This window comes from Littorina saxatilis, linkage group LG2 (genome assembly GCF_037325665.1).
Source record: "Littorina saxatilis isolate snail1 linkage group LG2, US_GU_Lsax_2.0, whole genome shotgun sequence".
In the NCBI taxonomy this organism is placed as follows: Eukaryota; Metazoa; Mollusca; class Gastropoda; order Littorinimorpha; family Littorinidae; genus Littorina; species Littorina saxatilis.
Genome location: NC_090246.1, coordinates 91,865,067 through 91,888,928, shown reverse-complemented (window position 1 = coordinate 91,888,928; position 23,862 = coordinate 91,865,067). Strand labels below are relative to the sequence as shown.

Sequence of the window (23,862 nt, the reverse complement as noted above, 5' to 3'; positions counted from 1 at the left end):
GAGTTGAAGTTGGGGTCTGATGTTTGTTAACGGGGATTCAAAATGCATCCCAAAAATCAACGGCCTGACTACATTCTGGGAGTGGGACATTTCTAAAGCCACGAGTGAATATGAGAGTATTCTTCTACTGTTTTGGGATAAACTCTTTTGATCTGTTCAGGCATTTTCAGATTGTACTGGTCTATCTTTTTGAGATATTTAAACTTTATAGATCTTATATGTTGCAAGTGCAGCTATTTCGCATATATGTTGGTTTAATTGCAAAGATGAGAGAGTTTTCTGGGTTATTGTTGCCAACCTACAAGCACCTGACCCATGGTCCTTGAAACATCCTGTTGCCAAATCGTATTGTTGACCTTTATTGAGGATTCTGTCTGTCTGTATGTCCACAGGTATTGTTCCCAGAGCCTGCACGCAGAGCTCGTGCAGAAACTTTGGCAAGTGCATTGAGACCGGGTCCGGTGCCTTCACGTGTGACTGCAGCATGTCTGCTCACATGGGTTCCTTGTGTCTAGAAGGTGAGTGGCTGTGCTTTTGGACCTCTACTGAGTCTATGCGCGGAGTGTTTCACGCACAGCAGTACGCGGGCTGGTGTGCAGGAGAAAATTACCAACCAGATGAAAGCCAGCCGCAGGGTCGGGTTGGTTGAAATGACCACACACAAAACTCAATATCAACCAGTTCGACTGGCTCCCACCGACCCGGTTGATAGCTTTCTTGTGCACATCGGCCCTTGCTCACTGAGCTCTCCCTTCAGGTGCTCTGTGTGTAACGTTACCTTTCCTTCACCAAGCGTAGTGAGGTTATCACTGTAAAACGAATGCGAGGTTATACTGTCATCGGTTGGGATGGTGTATGCACCTCTACAGAAACCGACACACCCGGATGCAGCCGGAGGCACACACAAACACACGTACAAGCTATATAAGGACATGTTATAAACACTCTTTCTCTCCATCTCTCTTTTCTCTCTCTCTCTCTTTCTCTCTCTCTCTCTCTCTCTCTCTCTCTCTCTCTCTCTCTCTCTCTCTCTCTCTCTCTCTCTCTCTCTCTCTCCCTCTCTCTCTCTCTCTTAATGTTTATTCTATAGGCTTTACAGTGTCAGAATAATGTGACTGGGTGAGACATGAAGCCTGTGCTGCGACTTCTGTCTTGTGTGTGGTGCACGTTATATGTCAATAACCTTGAATGGTTGAAAACGACGTTAAACACCAAATAAAGATAAAGTTATATGTCAAAGCAGCACCGCCCTGATATGGCCCTTCGTGGTCGGCTGGGCGTTAAGCAAACAAACAAACTGGTTTTGAGTTCATGTTGACAGACTCCTCTCTCTTTTGCAGAACCGCTAGGTTTCCGCTACCAGAATTTCTCCAAGCCTGGACTGCTGATCTACACGTTTCCACAGCAACCAACCACGTCACGTGACGAGATTGCATTTGGTGTCATGACGAAACAGAACAACTCTGTTTTACTCAGAGTTTTCTCTGAACTCATCAACGATTTCATCGAATTTAGATTGGTAGGTTTCACTTTGTCTGTGTTTGTCTGTCTCTGTCTCTGTCTCAGAGCTGTGGTCACAATAACAAAAAAAGATGTGTGAAAAAGTCTTCTTCTGTGTCTATTTATACAAAATTTGCATTTGCCTGTCTGCCCAACTTTATCTTTTTTGGTGAGAGAGGGTCCCAAAGGGTTTAAAATCGTGATCGCGATTGGCGTTTTTTGACCTTTCTGTGACCGTGATTGCCGAAATTTCCATTTCTTTGATCGTGATGGGACTTTGCCCGTGATCCGTGATGACAAAAAAATCAAGTCTCGTGATCGTGATCGTCATTTGTTTTCGTGATCGTGATGGGCATTATTGCAAAGCATTTTATTTTCAACGTACATTTTTCACAGCTGTATCACTCTATGATCCTCTATTCGTCAAGGTGTTTGTGATCGTGAAAACAAAAATCAAGGTAACTGTGATCGTGAAAGCTAAAATTTCCCTTCCCGTGATCGTGATGATACCCCCCCCCCCCCTCCCTTTGGGGCCCTCGTGAGAGACTGTCATTCCCTGTTAGTACCTTTATGACACACAGTGTGCGTGTTTGTCATTGTTTCTTTAAAACGTTTCATGCAATGTATATCGCTATGATTTTTTCTTCAAAATGATTGATGTGGCTATCATTGTTTTTTCTGATGATTTTATTTATTGTGTGTGGGCGTCAGTTTTCTTCAATTTTGCGTGAGTTTTATGAAGTGTGTGTGTCATTCAAAATATTTGATTCAGGCAACACATTCTGTCATGCAGATTTCAAAAATAGATATAAAGTGTTCTCGTTTCAAAATGTGAATGTTTCGATTTGCCCATAACAAACTTGAAAGATCCTTATACTTTACCTCACTTGCTTTTTGATTTATTCACATTTAATTTAAATGCATGTTATTCCCTCGAGCTGCGAGGAGACTGGTTCCGCGGTAAAAAAAAAAAAAAATAAAAATAAATCCCTGCGCTTAGAATACGCGCGATATAAGCCTCATATTGATTGATTTCTTTCTTTCTTTCTTTCTTTATTTGGTGTTTAACGTCGTTTTCAACCATTCAAGGTTATATCGCGACGGATTGATTGATTGATAACTCTCACTTACTCTATTACATATAATAAAAAGTTATCCGCATGCATTTTCACTTACCCTATCACACATGTCGTGAGCATTTAGAGCGCTAACTTCCATTTGTTTATCAGATCTTTAAATAGCGCTCTGCCAGATTTTCCTTCACAGTTCGTTTTGATTTTGTTGTGGTCAGCGTGACGGGTACGTGGTGGTGGACTATGACACCAACGGCGCTGGAGGCACACAGACAGTGGCTCAGCTAGAGCACAAAGTCAACGACGGAGGCTATCACATTGTGCGCTTCATCCGGACACCTACTGAGGCTACGCTTTATGTAGATAACATGGGAGGCGTCAGCAATGCTCATGCTTGTGAGTGTGTGTGTGCATGTGGGGGGGTGTGTGTGTATCTCTCTCTCTCTCCATCTCTCTCTCTCTTTCTCTGGTTCTGTGTGTGTGTGTGTGTGTGCCGGTGTGTATGTGTGTGTGTGTGTGTGTGTGTGTGCCGGTGTGTATGTGTGTGCCGGTGTGTATGTGTGTGTGTGTGTGTGTGTGTGTGTGCCTGCTTGTCTGTCTGTCTGATCCACATCCATACAGAGGTAACACTCTATGCCATGACAGAGGCCGAGACAGCAATGCTCATGCTAGCCGTGAGTAGCTTATCTATCTGCCTGTCTGTCTGTCTGATTCACATCCATACAGAGGTAACACTCTATGCCATGACAGAGGCCGAGACAGCAATGCTCATGCTAGCCGTGAGTAGCTTATCTATCTGCCTGTCTGTCTGTCTGATCCACATCCATACAGAGGTAACACTCTATGCCATGACAGAGGCCGAGACAGCAATGCTCATGCTAGCCGTGGGTAGCTTATCTATCTGCCTGTCTGTCTGTCTGATCCACATCCATACAGAGGTAACACTCTATGCCATGACAGAGGCCGAGACAGCAATGCTCATGCTAGCCGTGGGTAGCTTATCTATCTGCCTGTCTGTCTGTCTGATCCACATCCATACAGAGGTAACACTCTATGCCATGACAGAGGCCGAGACAGCAATGCTCATGCTAGCCGTGGGTAGCTTATCTATCTGCCTGTCTGTCTGTCTGATCCACATCCATACAGAGGTAACACTCTATGCCATGACAGAGGCCGAGACAGCAATGCTCATGCTAGCCGTGGCTAGCTTATCTATCTGCCTGTCTGTCTGTCTGATCCACATCCATACAGAGGTAACACTCTATGCCATGACAGAGGCCGAGACAGCAATGCTCATGCTAGCCGTGGGTAGCTTATCTATCTGCCTGTCTGTCTGTCTGATCCACATCCATACAGAGGTAACACTCTATGCCATGACAGAGGCCGAGACAGCAATGCTCATGCTAGCCGTGGGTAGCTTATCTATCTGCCTGTCTGTCTGTCTGATCCACATCCATACAGAGGTAACACTCTATGCTATGACAGAGGCCGAGACAGCAATGCTCATGCTAGCCGTGGGTAGCTTATCTATCTGCCTGTCTGTCTGTCTGATCCACATCCATACAGAGGTAACACTCTATGCCATGACAGAGGCCGAGACAGCAATGCTCATGCTAGCCGTGGGTAGCTTATCTATCTGCCTGTCTGTCTGTCTGATCCACATCCATACAGAGGTAACACTCTATGCCATGACAGAGGCCGAGACAGCAATGCTCATGCTAGCCGTGGGTAGCTTATCTATCTGCCTGTCTGTCTGTCTGATCCACATCCATACAGAGGTAACACTCTATGCCATGACAGAGGCCGAGACAGCAATGCTCATGCTAGCCGTGGGTAGCTTATCTATCTGCCTGTCTGATCCACATCCATACAGAGGTAACACTCTATGCCATGACGGAGGCCGAGACAGCAATGCTCATGCTAGCCGTGGGTAGCTTATCTATCTGCCTGTCTGATCCACATCCATACAGAGGTAACACTCTATGCCATGACAGAGGCCGAGACAGCAATGCTCATGCTAGCCGTGGGTAGCTTATCTATCTGCCTGTCTGTCTGTCTGATCCACATCCATACAGAGGTAACACTCTATGCCATGACAGAGGCCGAGACAGCAATGCTCATGCTAGCCGTGGGTAGCTTATCTATCTGCCTGTCTGTCTGTCTGATCCACATCCATACAGAGGTAACACTCTATGCCATGACAGAGGCCGAGACAGCAATGCTCATGCTAGCCGTGGGTAGCTTATCTATCTGCCTGTCTGATCCACATCCATACAGAGGTAACACTCTATGCCATGACAGAGGCCGAGACAGCAATGCTCATGCTAGCCGTGGGTAGCCTATCTATCTGCCTGTCTGTCTGTCTGATCCACATCCATACAGAGGTAACACTCTATGCCATGACAGAGGCCGAGACAGCAATGCTCATGCTAGCCGTGGGTAGCTTATCTATCTGCCTGTCTGTCTGTCTGATCCACATCCATACAGAGGTAACACTCTATGCCATGACAGAGGCCGAGACAGCAATGCTCATGCTAGCCGTGAGTAGCTTATCTATCTGCCTGTCTGTCTGTCTGATCCACATCCATACAGAGGTAACACTCTATGCCATGACAGAGGCCGAGACAGCAATGCTCATGCTAGCCGTGAGTAGCTTATCTATCTGCCTGTCTGTCTGTCTGATCCACATCCATACAGAGGTAACACTCTATGCCATGACAGAGGCCGAGACAGCAATGCTCATGCTAGCCGTGAGTAGCTTATCTATCTGCCTGTCTGTCTGTCTGATCCACATCCATACAGAGGTAACACTCTATGCCATGACAGAGGCCGAGACAGCAATGCTCATGCTAGCCGTGGGTAGCTTATCTATCTGCCTGTCTGCATGTTTATCTATCTATCCGAGTCTCTGCGTGTTTGTGTGTTGTTGTTATTGTGGTTGTGCGGTTGTGTGTGTGTGTGTGTGTGTGTGTTTTCCTTAAGACAAGGTTTCTAGGAACTAAGAATGTGCAAAACTGTGTCATCCTATACAATAATGTTCTGGTGGCGCGCTTTGCATCTTTGTCAACGTGAAGTGCTTCTTGCAGCAACTCACGGAAGCTTCGACCGAATGAGCACGATGTACATTGGTGGAGGTGGCTACAATCGGGCGGGAGGAGTAGATGTCATTCAGAATGGCTACAACGGCATCATTGGAGGTTGGTATTTTATTTGTGATGGGACCAAATGTTTACTGTGTTTATTGAACGTGTGTGACGAGAACCCAGAAAGATTTGTGTTTGTACCCACAAATCAGACAATACATTTGAAATCGAAGAATAACACTTACAATATAACATTTTGTTGTCCATTAATGTGAATAGACAAAACATGGACACATCAGTTGTATTGCTAATTTTTCCTCATGGCTAGTAGTCGGACAAATAAATTGTCGAAGTACTTATTTTTTTTTATTTTTTTTTTTTTTTTTTTTAACCTCAGTTGCATGCAGGCTGCTACTACCCTTCTTATTTGTTTTTTTTTTTTTTTTTTTTTTTTTTCTTCCGGCTGGGAGCATCCTTCTTCATAGGTCTTTTTTCTTTTATCAATCAAATTCTTACATTTTTAAATCAACAGCTTAAAGAACGGGTTGAAAAAAAAAAATTTACTTCTTTTGCCCGAATCTTTTCACCTCTATCATGGACAAATACCAACAATGGACAATTTTATTAAAATATTTTACAGTTACCATTATTCTCAGTCTATATGTGTCGCAAATCTAACTCTGAATTAAACATGCACACAATTTCTATTGGTTTCCCGTATTTGAATTTTCCCACACACAGTACTTATTAATCTTGACCATGAGTTGTCCACTGTGAATGCACGATTGGTGACATTGTATCAGGTCTCCACATGAACGGACTGATGGTCTTCCCTGAGGCTAAGGCGAGAATCAACACCCGCTACGTGGGAGATGTCGTGGAGGCTCCCAGACCCTTCAACCTCGTCTCTAGCACGTGAGTAACGATGATAGTGTTGCCTTTACTTTACATCAAAACAGAGTTTGTTTGTTTGTTTGTTTGTTTGCTTAACGCCCAGCCGACCACGAAGGGCCATATCAGGGCGGTGCTGCTTTGACATATAACGTGCGCCACACACAAGACAGAAGTCGCAGCACAGGCTTCATGTCTCACCCAGTCACATTATTCTGACACCGGACCAACCAGTCCTAGCACTAAGCCCCATAATGCCAGACGCCAGGCGGAGCAGCCACTAGATTGCCAATTTTAAAGTCTTAGGTATGACCCAGCAGGGGTTCGAACCCACGACCTCCCGCTCACGGGGCGGACGCCTTACCACTAGGCCAGCCGTGCCGGTCAAAACAGAGTGAAATAGACGAACATGTACATGACAAGTGATTGATACGCATCACAGGGGGGGGGGGGGGGGTCTCTAAAGAGGGATTACACTATTTTACATTAAACAAATTAACGCCATTTAAACGCAGAGCATGCACCTGTATCAACAGCATCTTTGACAGATAAATAGTTGAAATTAATTTGTGAGAAGTATTGTACATTATAAATCTTATGTCCATCATAGGTCCACATACATACAAATTGTCAACATTTTGGGGAGAAGAAAAAAGAAGAACGAAAAAAAATACTCAGCAACTGTGACTGATTTTTGTTTCAGGAACGTGGTCGTCATCCCTCAACCTTCCACCACCATCAAACCTCCAGTCATAGTCACCATCCCACCCCCGATCGTGGGTCCCATCATCCCACCAGTTATCCCTGACGGGGTGGGAGGAGGTGGTGCAGGATGGGTACCGGGCCCCGCAGGCATCGACACGGTTCTGTACCCTGGGCTGGACGGTGGCACGGCGGTCAAGGTCCCTGGACCCGGGGCAGTGGCCGGAGGTCCGGCGGTGTCTGCCCTCGTGGCTTCCCCCCCACCCCTACCTGGTTCTGGACCTCGCGCCGGTGCAGTGGTTGGAACGATCCTGGGTCTCATGGCTCTGGCATCCAGCATGATGTGGGCTTTCTACAGGTGGGTGGTTTGTGTTTGTGTTTGTGTTGAACGTGTAAGATAGTTAGACACTACAATTTCCTGGGTCTCATGGCTCTGGCGTCAAGCATGATGTGGGCTTTGTACAGGTTGGTGGGTTGTGTCTGTGTTGAACGTGCAAGATGGTTATACACCAAAATGTCATGGGTCTCACGTGCTAGATATTAAGTCACCACAATGTGTGACCCTCCTGGGTCTCATGGCTCTGGCATCCATCATGATGTGGGCTTTCTACAGGTAGGTGCATAATTATGTATGATCACTTTTTGCATCAAATGTAAAAAATTATGTCAGTGCTTCTTGCATCAAATGTAAAAAATATATCTTATTGCGTTTCGCATCAAATGTTGTAAATATGTCAGACTTACATTATCTGTGTTGCACGTGCAGATGTAAACCCGGCTGGTGCACATGCCTGAAGCCTCCGGCAGGCGCTCCCATGGCCATCTCCTCCCCTCGGGCTGGTGGTGTGTCAGCGAGCAACAGGGGGGCTGTCCTTGCCGCTGGTGGAGGTGTGGGTGGTGGAGGTGTTGGTGGTGGAGGTATGTTGATATTTTCTTTGAAATGAGGGGGAGGATTGATATTGTTGTTGGTGTGAACCCAGAGAGAGAGAGAGAGAGAGAGAGAGAGAGAGAGAGAGAGAGAGAGAGAGAGAGAGAACGAACCAACGAACGAACCAACGAACAAACGAACTTTATTTTACTAAAGAGTAAAGTGAGCTTAATAGTTATAAGTAAAAACTGAAAATGTCTAGATAGGTTCATAACATAAATATAGTAACATTAACACTTTGAATGTAGTTCACGATAGGTTCATAGAACGATATACAGATTTAAAATTGATACACTTTTTTATTTATAGTTTTAACGCAGATGCAGCTGGTTTTGCTTTTTTTCACAGCAATAAGGATTTTAAAGAGTAAATATAGAACACGAAGTGCTAACTGACAGAAGAAAGTAAAACATTAACACTTTGTATCATTTTATTTGAATCTTTCTTTTAAGGGGATGTGAGGCACTAAAATCACCAAAATTAAACTTGGAGAATACATGGAATAACTTATTTTTCTGGGTATAGTTATTGAAGTGACTTATGAAAAGAAATGAAAAATATGTGAATACTACAGGACATAGACTGCCGTTGCAATGGAAACTGGCTTAATTAAACAGCGCCATATTGGATTTCTGGGAAACGGTTTTACAGCAACATCATACATCAGAAATGCTTAATATTTGGCACAGAGATTACACATGGCTTTTATCTACAATCATTTCTGATGTATGATGTCGCTGTAAAACCGTTTCCTAGAAATCCAATATGGCGCCTGTTTCCATAGCAACGTCGATCTGTGTCCATTAATATTTACACATTTTTCATTCATTGTTATAAGTCACTTCAATAACTACCAAGAAAACTGGGTTATTCCATGTATTCTCCAAGTTTAATTTTAGTGCCACACATCGCCTTAAAGCCACATGCCGTCCTTCCCCTGTAAACCGTTCGCTCACCATCTCAAATCTATCCAGGTGTTGACATAGACTGCCGGGTGGGGACGTAGCTCAGTCGGTAGCGCGCTGGATTTGTATCCAGTTGGCCGCTGTCAGCGTGAGTTCGTCCCCACGTTCGGCGAGAGATTTATTTCTCAGAGTCAACTTTGTGTGCAGACTCTCCTCGGTGTCCGAACACCCCCGTGTGCACACGCAAGCACAAGACCAAGTGCGCACGAAAAAGATCCTGTAATCCATGTCAGAGTTCGGTGGGTTATAGAAACACGAAAATACCCAGCATGCTTCCTCCGAAAACGGCGTATGGCTGCCTAAATGGCGGGGTAAAAACGGTCATACACGTAAAAGCCGTGGGAGTTTCAGCCCATGAACGAACAAACAAACATAGACTGCCTTCCACTGGGACACATGCAAAAAATTAGCAGGCTGGATGCTTTATGTGCAGAGTTAGAATTGTTTTCACAGGAATCTTCTTCTTCTTCTTCTGCGTTCGTGGGCTGAAACTCCCACGTACACTCGTGGTTTTTGCACGAGTGGAATTTTACGTGTATGACCGTTTTTTACCCCGCCATTTAGGCAGCCATACGCCGTTTTCGGAGGAAGCATGCTGGGTATTTTCGTGTTTCTATAACCCACCGAACTCTGACATGGATTACAGGATCTTTTTCGTGCGCACTTGGTCTTGTGCTTGCGTGTACACACGGGGGTGTTCGGACACCGAGGAGAGTCTGCACACAAAGTTGACTCTGAGAAATAAATCTCTCGCCGAACGTGGGGACGAACTTACGCTGACAGCGGCCAACTGGATACAAATCCAGCGTGCTACCGACTGAGCTACATCCCCGCCCCCATTGGAATCAATTTCCTGAAAAAGCTTCTGATGTAAATCTGCTAAATCAAATCATTAACAAATGCTAACACTGCACAGAAAGTTGGCAGGAATTTTGAGTTTTTGTTATGCGCCAAAGTGGAGGATGATTTTATCTCCTGTTAAAGCCTGGGCAGCTCCTTGACATTGTCAGCAGAATGGTTTTGCACGAGAAGAAATTTGCATTTAAGCAATTTGAATGGCCCTTTTGAAAGTTGTGGTTTGGGTTGTGCCTTACTATCCCGCTGAAAGTAAATCTTACCTGTTTTCTCGTGTCGGTGTGTTCCGTTTTCTCCAGTATAATCAAGAAATACTTTTCCAATTTGTCAACCCTCTGTTTGAGCATGGGTACACTCAGTTCATTGAAAGTACTCCAATGTCAACCCTTCCCCGTGGAAAAAGACACAGTTATGTGTTTCCTAAATCTGGCTGCATTGGTCCTAGGTTATTGACTGTACAAATGTATAAGTTGTATTGCCCATTATAACTGCGAACAATGTAAATCCTTTTTTCTTTTACCGCAACTGACATCGGGATAAATTCCAAACTTCAGGGACTTAAATATTCTGTTTTCTGTATTCCGCATTCTGTATTCTGTAATCTGCCTGGCAACACAGTAATTTGCAAGAGAAGCTTTGATCATGAACCAAACAAAGTGTGAGATGAAGCTTAAAGCTTTTTCTTTTATCACAACTGACATCAGGATGATCGAATTGCAAACTTCAGGGGATAAAATATTCTGTATTCTGAATTCCGCTTTCTGTATTCTGTATGCAATCTGCGGCCTTGCAACACAGTCATTTGCAAGTGAAGCTTCGATTATGAACCAAAAAAGTGTGAGATGAAGCTTAACGCTTCACAAGGTCAAGTGGAAAACAACTGACATAGCTTTCCCCGCCCCAACAGGTGGCGTCGTGAACGGAGCATCACAGGTGGCCGCAGGAGGAGGGGGAGCAGGAGGAGCCAACTCCTTCAGCAACTTCTACATGTCCCAATCCTCGGCCTCTGGTGGAGGAGGGGGCGCAGGTGGCGGGGGAGGTGAGACCTATGACGCGACTCTTCGTTCTACCGGCACTTTCTCCAACAAAGGTGAAGTGAGGCTGGCCCGGGGTTTTCTCCCCTGGCGAGGCAAGGCAGTGAGATAAGGAAACGCGGAAAGGAACAAGGGGACAGTTTTATAAATTCAAAATACGACGCCTGATTGAAAATCCAGTCATGAAAAGACTGTCTGATTTCGTTTGATAGCCTGGGAGAGATGACTGGTTTCCCAAGGGCCGATAATTGATGAATGCTCGGTGCTCGGTATATGGAAGTGCTCTTTGAAGAAAACAAAACGCATAGGTACCTAGAAGCCTACCACGTCACAACCAGGAGTGCTTTGCTCAGGGAAGTAAGGTTAGGACCTTACAGAGCAAACAAGATCGCGCAAGTAAGAGCTGACATTCTGATCCTGCAGGTCTTATAGTTATCCCCGCACAAAGTCCTATTGCCCCAAAGAATGTACGTATCCCACAAGAAAAGTTCAAATTTTGGAAAAGAAAGTTACTGTTCACACTACAAAGGGAACGAGAGATCCCACAAATTTTGCTTGGAAGATGAAAAGGATTGCTGGCCATTGACAAAGAGGAGGTGTTATTCACACAAATGCACGATATGGATTGCTATGAATTAAACGGTTGCCTGGGGATTTTGGAACAACTGGTTGAGTTGTGGAGGTGTGTTTGAAGTAAATGCATGTGTTTGCTCTTGAATACAATAGATGTGAAAAAATCATTCAAAAAAGATGGTCTTGCATGTGGACCCGGTTTTTCGCTGCCTATCTCTTGCCTCCCTCTGATTTTCATCCTGAGAAAATTAACTAGCTTCCCCCCCAAACATGCAAGCTATAGCGTTTCATAACTTGACAGTCATTCAGTCTTGTGAACAGAGGTATTTAAGACACGGATGATCTTTTAGACTACTTGTTTGCATACTTATTTATATTCTTTAACTTCCTATTATGCTTCGTTTTGATTTGCGTTTCTGGTCACCTCATTGGCTACTCTGCAGTGCTCAAAGAGTATTCTTTTCAATTCTTTGTTTGAACATTCTGACAATCTATTACGCTCAGTTATTCCACTTGTACTATTACAGGTTATGGACCATTTCCCTTAGCCATTATTTTGTCTAATATTTTTACACTACTTTCGGAGAGGACATGATCAAACTGTTTTCGTCCTATGAATTTACTTGCATTTACCTCTATATTCACACACCTTTGAGAATCCGGTGCTTTTTGTGTGACATTTTGGTTTGAAGTACCCATCAGCAATAACGCAAACATTTCCGCAATTTCTAGTTTTATCTATGTTTGTATTCTCCAAGCATTTCTGTAAATATCACCCCTTTCCTAGTATGTCCTTATCTCTTGTCTCGCTTCTCTGTTAATTACATTATGTATCTCTATGTTTCTAGTTCAACTATGCATTAACAAATCTTTAATGATAATCGTATAAGTTACTTTCAGACATCTTTTTGTATCATGAGCTTTTTATTACTTACATAAAATGTAAAGTAAATAAAAAAAACTTGTAAAGGCAAATTTATTTTGTACGTAATAGTCTTTTTTTTTTACACAAATATATTTCAAAGTAATAATTCAAGTTTGTTGCATAAATTACTTATAATCATTGGATATATTTAGTATAATACGTGCTACAGATTTATATTTTGTTTGATATGCTTCCTTCCCAACTCCTGCCCATTTTCGTTGCGCTTCATTCTCCATTCATTTCGCGCATTTCATTGCTTCATCAAACTTTAATAGACTGTTGACACTTAAAGGTCCTTATCGTGAAAGCGATGTTTACCACCACAGATCTGTTGAAGAATAAGAAAATCCTTCACCATACATACATGACTAATAGCAACAGTCTGGGTGCTTCCTATGCAGAGTGAAAATGTGTGTGGAAACAATTTTTGTGAAGGACACCTAAAACAATCTCCGAAATTGATTTAGTCAACAGAAAATAAACACACACACACACACACACACACACACATACACACACACACGCACACTCACACGCTCTCACACGCACACACACACACACACACACACTCACACACACTCACACACACACACACACACACACACTCACTCACTCACCGACACACACACACACACACACGCGCACACCACACACACACACACACACACACACACACACACACACACACACACACACACACACACACACACACACACACACTCAGCCTGAAATATGCAGCAATGCTGTTGAATTTTGTTATTTTCCACGTGAAATGATGCTCGTATTCCATGTACAAGCCGGAACAGACCTGTGGCGGTGAATATGACCGTGTACGCATTGTGTAGTGTAGTGTAGTATGGTGTAGTGTAGTGTAGTGTAGTGTAGTGTAGTGTAGATAACTGTACTGATATCGTCACGTTCTTTTTTCGTCTTGTTTGAATGTTGTAAACGTCTTCGTTTTTCAAGATCAGTACTTTAGTTGACAGCATGTAGTTTGACACTAACTGGGTTTACTTTTTCTTTTTGTTATTTTTGGATTATTTTATTTCATGTGTAACTTTTTGCATCCTCTGTTTTGTGCATATAAACTTGGCCAAAATTCTGGCAGCACTTTTTGTACCTGAACCAAAATATTCATACTCCTACAAAAAGTGGTGCAATCATTTTTGGGCCAAGTTTAATTGTCTTGTCTTTTCCGTCCTGTACCTGACATATAGTTAACTTTTCGTCAGTAGTTGAACACTAACTTTGTGTCTGGTACGGTCACTTAACCAGCACTCTGTGTCCCGGCTTTCAGAGTGAAATTCAGTGATCCGTGTGTGATTACCAGGAACCGTTTCTTGCATCTTGTTGTTTTGTAAACGTTTTGTCGGATAATAAAGTCATGAGATCTCTGAAGTAGCATCTTAGTAATCCCTTTATGGCGGGAGCAAAAGAGAAATAATTTGCCACGTCCTTTTTGTTGTCAAAATTACCCCCCAAAATGGATCTCCTTACCAGTGCTTTCTTTCTGGACTTTGTAAAGTTGAGATCAACAGTCAAAAGAATGTGTCTGTTTTCCTTCAGAGCTCCTTTCATACAATAAACGGGTTGGCGGCCAGAGCCTACTGAAACTCCATATCCTGCAAAATGAAAGTGATGACTATGTATTGACGTACTAAACCAAAAGCAAAAGGAGTGTAATAGTGACTGAAGAAAAAACAAACAATCGTTGATCCTCTTGAAACGTTAATCTGTTACATTTCCAAGATTTCTCGGGTTGAGGAACGTGTAGTGATCTTAGACTAATCACACCTCACTTTCAACTGACTCTAGCGTTCCCGTTCGTATCTTTAAAACCGCTTTCAGCTCGGTGGATTATATAACTCATAACTGACCTTGGCCAAATCGTATCAACCAGCTTTCAACGCACTTAACAAATGTACAATCATCTCTGTGTATGTATGCTTATTGGTATTACTGATGTCCATTGTCACGAGGCCCTTCGTCTACCGCAGTTATAGAAGCTTCTTCGTATTCTACCCTTGGTGTACCGTTAATACACGTGTAGTGGATTAGACACAGAGTGACCGTCGCTTCCATTCGTGGTGCACTATATTAAAGTTTAACTCACAAATCTCACTGCCTCATCGTCACTTCGCCTTCCATGGTCTGCCACTTCCTTGGGTCTGGTCCTCAGTTCCCCCTCCCACCCAGCCCCACCCCAACCAACGCCCCCCCCCCCCACACACACACCACACCCTAAGAGCAACCAACCCCACCCACCCCCATCCACGCCCTCCAGTCTTCCCAGCTCCTCCCTCCCCTATCCAATCCCCGCCCCTTCAGTACTACAACTTGTCTTTCCTTGCTAACACGTTTTTCTCTCCTGGTTTGTGCGTGCGTTTGTGCGTGCGTATATGCGTGTGTGCGTGTGTCCTTTGGCTTGACAACATGTATAGGTACGGCAATCGGTACCCCTAAGCCAGTTCGAGCACATCTTGGTTCCACAGCCTCGGGGGTCTCAGGGGGAGGCTACTCCAGCAACTTCCAGAATGCCTCGCACGTGCGCAGCGAAAGTGCCGTGGACGGCGGCCCCATGCTTAGCCCGGCTTCCATCCAGTCCTACCACTACGAAGGCGCACCTGGAAGCAGCAGCACTGCTGACTACGATTTGGCTCAAGGTGGGTGTATATACTGTAAAACGACTATTTGGATCCGATTTGGGTTACATACTGTTAAACCACTCCTTGCCTAGAAGCTGTTGTTGATATGCCCAAATATACAACTGGGGCAACATTTTACTCATACTTTTACATCTTCCTGTGTAATGCAAAAACGGTATAGAGACAAAGTGTTGCTGTCTGTTTCGCGAGCCCGAAAAACATATCCCTCTTATTGCTGCGATGCCCGCAAAACCCCTCCGCGCGGTGGTGCTCCCAGACACCTCATACGCAGGCTGAAAAGAGTAACTTTGGAAGTTTACCGTAAAGCTTTAAACATGAAGCTTAAAAACATCATTTTATTCGTTTTGAATTGCTATGTCTTAGGTATTTTCACGTTTGCAGCGAGAGGCCAGACATTGCCATGACCCTTTCCTGCACCAGTAGTAGTGTGCAAATAACTGTGTAATTGTTACTTGAAAAAGTGTTTCTGTGAACAGGTGTGCATTCCAACTACCAGAGCAACACACTGTCAGCAGGAGGAGGGTCCATGGGCGGAGGGTCTATGGGCGGGACAATGGGAGGAGGAGGAGGAGCAGGAGGATTCTCTTCATCCACAATGCAGTCCAGCTACAACTATTCCGTCAAGACAGTACGTTAAGGCCTTCCTTTATTGAGCCTGAAGTGGACTTCACGAAGTCTTTTTACCCAAACTTCAGTGCCAAATCTTTGTGCAGCAAGCTTCGTAAAATAGACTACGCAAAGTCGACTTCGCCCAATTAATATCAAACTGTACACATTCATACTTGATTGCTGTTTAAAACTATTTTGAGAATGTTGTAATGTATGAGTTTTGAAATAGTCTGTTTAGAGAAGAGTCCTGGCTTCTGAAATGTTCGTGACAATGGTCCATTTGTAACAACAGTACATACTTTACCAAACATATAAGTGTGGCTTTATCAAAGGCCCAAACGATTACCTGCTGAACGGCAGTGCAGATTCCGTCAAGCTTGTGTATTCATAGCAAGAGTTACAAAATCACGTGCCTCACATTTTGCTTTCGCAAATAAAAAGCTGTTCATGGGTCATGGAACACCAAAGAACCAACATGCCTTTTCTGTCTCTTATCAGATTGACAAACAATAACATGTTGCCTTTACCATAGTGAATGTTCCCACACTGTTTCTTTCTCCAGGTTCGCACAGTATCAGGCCAGCAGCAGATGATAGGGTACGCTGGAAATAATCAGGTCGGGGTACCTCCAGGTGCCCTCGGGGAAGAGGTACGAGTGGACTGCTGCCTGATGACCAACGATGGCCGTAGTGTCGTCACGGGGTCCAGTCTGGGACCACCACAAGTCTGGGATATGCAGGTATGGAAGACAGGGATGCTAAGTTATGTGTACATTTCAAAATGTTTGAGGCCTTTTTTTGAGACTCTGTATACAGAAATGCCAAAGTCCAAAGTTCTGTGTAAATTTCAAAGTGTTAGAGGCCTTTTCTTTTTGACACTGTATTAGCTTTGCAGTATTCGAGATCTTCGTTGAGTCTCGGTTGCAATGATTTTCCAGACACTTAGGATTGCTCAATAAAGCTAGAAATGATCACCAGTGATCAAATGGACTTGCATTGTAAGCTCTAGTAACACAGTTAAATAAAGGGGAAAATAAAACATCACAGACTATCATGTTCGTCGTGTGTTGGTATGAAAGCAAAAGGCATTCCCCAGAAACACTGGAGCTGACAGACGTCAAGAGAGAAGGGAACTTATGCCACTGATTGACAATCCTACAAACACAGTTCACAGTACACGTAGCACTGAAAGCGAAAGAGCATTCATAAGTTGCACGGTATCTACTTACCATTGTTTTGGCCAGTCCTTACAACATTCATTCTTGCCAAATCAACCTCAGTACCGTTATCAGTTCTAGAATTTTCCCAAAACATTTGTAGCGTGTTGCATTGTGAACAAAGCAAATAGAGTAACACAATTTCTGCTTGCTCTTGCTCTTGCTAAGTCAACCACAGGAATGTTAACAGTTATAGAATGTTCCAAAACACACAGAATACACAGAATGTTCTAAAACAATTTGCAGAGTGTCTGTATGTGCTTGAAGCGAGAAGGAGTAACCACTTTACGCTTGCTCATGTTTTGACCAATCGTTACCACGTTCATTCTTGCCAAGTCAGCCACAGCAATGTGAACAGTTATAGAACTTGAAGAAACATAAAGAAAACACAACGGAAACCAGGTCTGGTAAATACTTCATCCAATTTTCGGCAGCCTGTCGCTGACTTCTTTAGGATTTTAAACAATTGAATTGAATTGCCTGAACCACGAATGACTGAGTAGCCATATCAGTGCTCACTTCTCCCTTTGTATGTTGACAGAGCGGTGAGCTGCTGAGAATCATGCAGGGAGAGACCGTTGGGTCCACCAACCTCCACCTTGCTTGTAACGACCGTCTCCTGGTGGGAGCCATCAACGCTGATCTAGAAGTCAACCAGTCTTCCGTGCCAAAGGGGGTTCACAATTATATGCTACAGGTAAGCCATTCTTCAGCATTCTGGATCTTAGGACCGGGGTTAAATTGTTTGCAGCGTTTCATTAAGAATATCTTTTGGGTGTTTTTTTCGTGCATAACCTCAAGATCGCTTCCTTTGTTTTTGAAGTTTACATGAATAATAATATTCAAATAAGGGCATTTGTATGGTTTCAAATCCTATAATATTTCTAAGCGCCTTTGAAAAGCAGTACCATCTAACCTTTGATACCCTGTTCTAGCTAATGAAGAACTGGGTTTATCCTTTACAGATATAATAATAATATGGAATTAAAGAATCTAAATGTAAGCATTTATTTCATTTTGATCTGCTGTGTTAAATGCTGACTTTATGTAGAAGGGCAAGGCAAACTCTCACTTCCAAGTTATATGCTCTATCCAGACGTAGTATTCATGAATTTAACCAAAACAAATATTTGTTTTAAAGTTTTCAGCCTTGATGAGAGACATGCGCCTCTCTCTCTCTCTCTCTCTCTCTCTCTCTCTCTCTCTCTCTCTCTCTCTCTCTCTCTCTCTCTCTCTCTCTCTCTCTCTCTCTCTCTCTCTCTCTCTCTCTCTCTCTCTCTCTCTCTCTACTTGTTAAGCGTATGTATCTGATGCAGATTAGGTTGTAAGAAAAGGCTTAGCCTTAAAACGCTATCCTTCTAAAATACAGTTCCATCATGATATCTCACTCCCTCTATCCATCTCCAGATCTGGGACTTCACAACAGGCAGAGCACTAGAGATGTCCGATGTAGAAATTTGCTCTGCCCTCACCCTGATGAGCGATAACGACAAGGCAGTCTTTGCCCGCTCAGACAAGTTCGGTGGTGGCACCAACGTGGTCGTCTGGTGTCTCCTTGGTAACCAGCCCATCAAACACATGCGCTACGACGCTCCTGTTGGCAACAACGACTACGTCAACTACATCGCTCTCTCACAGGTAAAAGGGAAAAGAAATTACTGATCGTTTAGCATTTACCGTTAGTCGTTTTCATTGCACTGATCGTGCAGCATTTCTGTTTAGGCGTTTAGCATTGCTGGTTGAGGAAATAAGAAGCACAGGAGGTTGTCAGTTGTGCCTCCTTCTGAAAACAAAGTCACTGTTATATTGGAAACAGTACTTAATATAAAAGACAAAAGAGGGTTATTATTGGAACGTTAAATCATTTCATCTACTTTTAGAACGTTAGCAGTCTGCCAGTTTCAGATGTTACAGTGTTTGATGTTCATAGAGAACTGATTGTTTGACTGCGATATTCTGTTATTGTATGGAAAAAGCCTTGCTCCTGAATTCTCACCCGCTGCTTTACTTAACAACCAAATCATGAAATCACAAAACTTTATATGCTGATTTGTCTTAGAGACTAGTCAGTGGAGGGGTAAGTCGGATGTATCCACTGCTTTTCCCCTCAACTGTATCATCATCGCACTTGTCTTATTTTTGCTACAGAACGATCGTTACGTCGTGGCCGGCTTCACCAACAGCTTCGACAACTTTGCTGAGTTCATCGTCTTCGACATGACCTTGACCTCTTACACTGTCTCTGACCCCTCAATCCTTCGCCTGGATGCCAACCCAGAATGCACCGCGGTGCTACCTCATGACGAAGCGGTGACGGGTCTTCGCAACGGCGACCTTGTCATCTGGAGTCTGCGAACTGGTCAGCCAAGCCGTCAGCTTCTGTCAGGGTCAGGACGCCACGCCCACTCGCGTGAGGTCAAGGCCGTGGCAAGGTCAGAGGACAGCAAGTACCTGGTGTCTGCCTCTGCTGATGGCACGCTGAAGATCTGGGACGTGGAGACTGAGCGACACATCAACACTCTCAACGGTCACACTGATGAGGTACGCATTGCTTGTTGAGACATGACATATGTCATCAGATTTTATTTCAGCCATGTGCGGTACATTGGAATAATGCTTGGCTGTGTTTTGTCCAGGCCGTATTGTTATATCACTAGCACTTGTTCATTCTGTCAGCTCTGTTATAATTATTCTGTTTCTGTCTTTGCCTTTGCTCTGGGTTAGTTGTTTGATTGTTGGTTGTTTTCGCCCAGACGTTACACCGTACTCTTTGTGTTTGTCCACAGGTCTGGTGCTGCGCCATTTCTCCCGACAACGAGATCGTGGTGTCTGGGTCACGTGACAAGACCATCCGCCTCTGGAGGCTGAAGAGCGGCTCTGAGATCTGCAGCTTCAACGCCGGCGTCGACATCTTCCACTGCACCATGTCACGTGACAAGGCCACCATCGTTGCCCTGGGAGACAAGTTTGGCGCGCGCAAGCTGATCATGCTGCAGGTGGTCCGCACCAAGGTGCGACGACAGGTCAGCAGTTAGATCTGATAGCACGTGATGACCACGTGTTGCAGCCAGTGGAATGGCTCGTCTCTCGATCAGGCACCTGTAGAAACACCCAATGAAAGGGAAAGGTTTTCTTGATCAGGCGGGGAATGCTGTTAGGGTGTTTCAGCAATATTTCTTGCGCCATGCGGGCTTTGTACAATGGTGACAGCTGTGCGTGTTGGATACCTTATGCACGATTAGATGTGAACGTACAAGAGTTTTAGACTGGATTTTAAGTGGAAGAGCCCTCTAAACCCACACATAGCTGTCAGCAAATAACTGGGGCTGAAGTGCATTAAATACTCAGTTAACGCAACGTGACTTTTCCACACGTTGAAACTGAAACTAGTTTTACATCCAGACACCAAATAGGTGTACAACCATTAGCATGAGCAGACGCTTAAGCTTGTTCAGGTAAACGACACCGCCATTTGATTCGTGTTGTACTCAGCAAAACTGTACAGATTACTACGTGCTCATACAGTGAAAGCCGCTTCAGCCATTCCATCTGCTCTTTATAACAGGCCAAGCTTCACATACAAATGTTGACCAAAGACAAACTGGGTGTAAAATCAAACAGAAAGAATAGTAACAGCCAACTTGCTGGTAATGCAACCAAAACACTGACGAAATAAAACACACGAGTACCTTGAGTAAGAAAATTGCTGATATTACCATCCAGCTATAGAAGAAAAAATCTCATGTGTAGCTAAAGTGGGAAATTGCTGGCAATGCCATCCAGGCATTGAAGAAAGAAAAGTCAGATATGTTGCGAAAGTGAGAAAATTACTAGTAGTACCACCCAGACATTGAGGAACAAGACATGTTTATACTACCCCTGAATAATATCAGGCTGAAGTTAGTATCATCAGGCACAGTGCAATTGCGTGAAATTAGAAAACTTCCACCATGCATACATACAGTCGTTCCGCTCTCTTTCGAGATTAAAACTCCTAAAGTGCGTGTGTGTTGTGTCTTACTACGGGCGTTGATGTTGCATACTTCACTTGTTCTTAGAACACAAATCTATTTTTTACACTGCAGTAGTTTTCAAGTTTACAATTTTGCTATGAAGCTGTTGCATAGTGTACACACTTGCAGATATTTTCGTTTTGACATGAAAGGAACAACGAATGGTTGTGTGTGTTTTCATGAAATAAAGTTACTGATTAGGCATGATGACCTGTTTCACATGATACGCTTCTTTGTTGGTCCTAAATCTGAAGAGCTCTATAGAATTCCATTGAACTCTGCATAATGTCTTTTACTATAGGGAGCAAAAAAGTAAAAATAAGAAGCAGAGAATTCGGTATACCATTTAAAATGTGTCGCCCACCAATAATGTTGCTTGGTCACTGACCCAAGCGCACACAGCATGAATCATACATTAGGCTACAAAAAATAAATTGTCTGTTTCTGGTCACCCGACCGACCCTAAATTTCGGCGCCGACCCTAAATTTTTTTTTCCAAACTCAACATTTTTTTGTTTTTTTGTTGTGGTAAAGGACAGGGTGAGAAAATGAACAACAAAAACGTGTGAAAACGAAAGTCCGCTGACGATTTGTAAATGTGTTGAGTGTCTTGTCTCTATGTATAGTGAATCCAGTCTCTTTGCGCGATTTTTAAAGTTAGTTTTATTGGTCTACATTTGGGGTTAAAAAAAAAAATAAATAAATAAAATAAAATAAAAATCCCTACCTACCGACTCTATTTTTTTTAGCCATGTTACCAGAAACAGACAATTTTTTTTTTTTGCCTTACAAAGTGCCCATAAAGTACCAATCGGTTTGAAAGAAATAACCCAAGAAGCAATGTCAACCAATAAGTTGCTTGGCCATTGAACCAAGCGCATTCATAACTTGAATTGTGCATTTAAAAGTGCCCATGTAAAGAACCTATCAGTTATATATGCACAAGACATTTAGGTAACAATGTCCTGTTGGGTAAATCGTTAAAAAGGTCTCGTTGAGGACACCCAGAATCTCATGCAAGCTTATGTTGAATATAAATTCATAATCTATTTATGTACACATTTTTACAAAATGTTGACAAGTTGTTTGAAGTGAAAACGACAGATCGTATATGCGTACTAATTAAGTGAATGTGATAAACTTGTATACGCATTGGTGCTACCTTTTTCTTTTACTTTTGCATTTTTATGTATGCTAATGAATGTTACATAAATTTGAAATCACGACTTTGTAGCATGAGCTGTAGTAAACACAGCGTTCTAGGTTTGTTGTCGTAGTCAACTTCTTAGTACTTTTGATTCTTTTTTTAATTTTGTTTATTTATTACGATCATGTTGCTAAAGTTCTTTTAATTCCTTCTCAATTTTTTTGACTCGACTTACTTCCTGTGAACAGATGGTTTTTCATTCAAATAAATCTTAAACTGTTGAAACTATTATTTGGCATAGGAAAACAGGTAGGGTTCCCAATATCCTGCTGACTGAATAGTCACATTCAAAAGAATTTTACCTGTTTTCTACTGAAACATTTTGTACAATTTAAACAAAAATCATTTATTTTTTGTTTCTATCCTAAAAGTTCTTCGTATTGTAAATTTAGTATTACTTTGACTTAATTTTAGATATTTTGTGTGTGTTCTGTGAATATTTAATCCTTCTTTCCTGCATAATTTTATGGGTAATCTTTTTGTCAGAATTATTGTTCTTATTTGTTCTTAAGTATTTTTTTCCTATTTTGCTGGCATAACTGGTGTTTGGTGCATGTAAGTTTTGACTGTGTGTATACTGTTTACATAATATTATCTGCTGCTTGAAACATTTGCTTTTATGCTGTTTGGTACTTATGACTCTTTTGTACTGCCATACAGTGCTACACACAAAGCTACTGAGTCTCCTGAAATAAATGTCAGTCATGAATTATTTCTGAATTTGGTCTTGTTTTGGGCTTGTTTGTTCTTCCCTTTATTCTGTCTTACTTTCTTTAGTTAATTAGTTATTTAATGTGTGTGTGTGTGTGTGTGTCTGTGTCTGTGTGAGTGTATGTGTATGTGTGTGTTCAACACCCGTACACAAGTGCCGCACATCTAACTGAACTTCACAGCAACCTTCAAACAGACACCTCACATCTTCTGCCCTCACTCACACACACACGCAAAATGCCCGAGGACACAGTTTAACAAATAACGATGATTTCAAATAGCTAGACTGTTCCTTTAAAGTTCTAAAATCTAGCGGTCAGACATTTCTAGCAAAATATCCAAAGCTGGAAAAAGAAAAATGGAAATCATGAATTTTACAACGCCCTATCCATAAACTGATTTTGTCGAAATGCCAGCCGAACAAGCACATAGTGAGTTTGTTTATGGAAAAGCAGTGATGAATTATAATGTATCGCGGCCAAATGCTATTTTTCAGCGATTGGATTAAAGCAGGCATTTTTTCGGGTTAAGGGTGTGTTTGTTAGTAATGAGTTTTTGTTTGTCCTTTAGGGTTATGCAGCAGAAGATTGGATGTTAAAGGCACAGTAAGCCTCCCGTAAACCATCACAGATATTGTCAGGCTTTTACACACAGTACAAACACCCTTCATTTACACACTCACCGCTTTTGAACATCCAAGGAGCGAGCCATTTTCAAAGAATTTTTTTGTGCGTGGTTTATCTTACCCCTGAGCCATCGTGAACCCGTGTGATCCAGTTTCCTTTTTTTCACAATTTAGTCTTCAGTTTGTGATTTCAATGCGACTCGCTGTAAGCTTATCTGCAATTGCACGTTATTGTGTACCTCTGAATCTAAAACGCAACAAACGGCTGCGAGTCACATGAACTAGA

At 42.9% G+C, this 23,862-nt stretch overlaps 1 protein-coding gene across 1 annotated transcript in view; it reads left to right on the top strand.

Annotated features, from left to right (window-relative positions):
* The window catches only part of LOC138960149 (uncharacterized), a 79,203-nt gene extending 56,251 nt beyond the window's left edge, over positions 1–22,952 (top strand). The window contains exons 25-39 of the mRNA XM_070331908.1: positions 393–518; positions 1,341–1,519; positions 2,792–2,969; positions 5,660–5,770; positions 6,460–6,571; positions 7,251–7,607; positions 8,016–8,167; positions 10,905–11,087; positions 14,971–15,192; positions 15,672–15,823; positions 16,367–16,543; positions 17,562–17,717; positions 18,428–18,658; positions 19,169–19,561; positions 19,807–22,952. Coding sequence (XP_070188009.1) covers positions 393–518; positions 1,341–1,519; positions 2,792–2,969; positions 5,660–5,770; positions 6,460–6,571; positions 7,251–7,607; positions 8,016–8,167; positions 10,905–11,087; positions 14,971–15,192; positions 15,672–15,823; positions 16,367–16,543; positions 17,562–17,717; positions 18,428–18,658; positions 19,169–19,561; positions 19,807–20,055 — 2,978 coding nt within the window. The 3' untranslated portion in view covers positions 20,056–22,952. The remainder of the gene's footprint in view (positions 1–392; positions 519–1,340; positions 1,520–2,791; positions 2,970–5,659; positions 5,771–6,459; positions 6,572–7,250; positions 7,608–8,015; positions 8,168–10,904; positions 11,088–14,970; positions 15,193–15,671; positions 15,824–16,366; positions 16,544–17,561; positions 17,718–18,427; positions 18,659–19,168; positions 19,562–19,806) is intronic.
* The last annotated feature ends 910 nt before the right edge of the window (positions 22,953–23,862 follow it).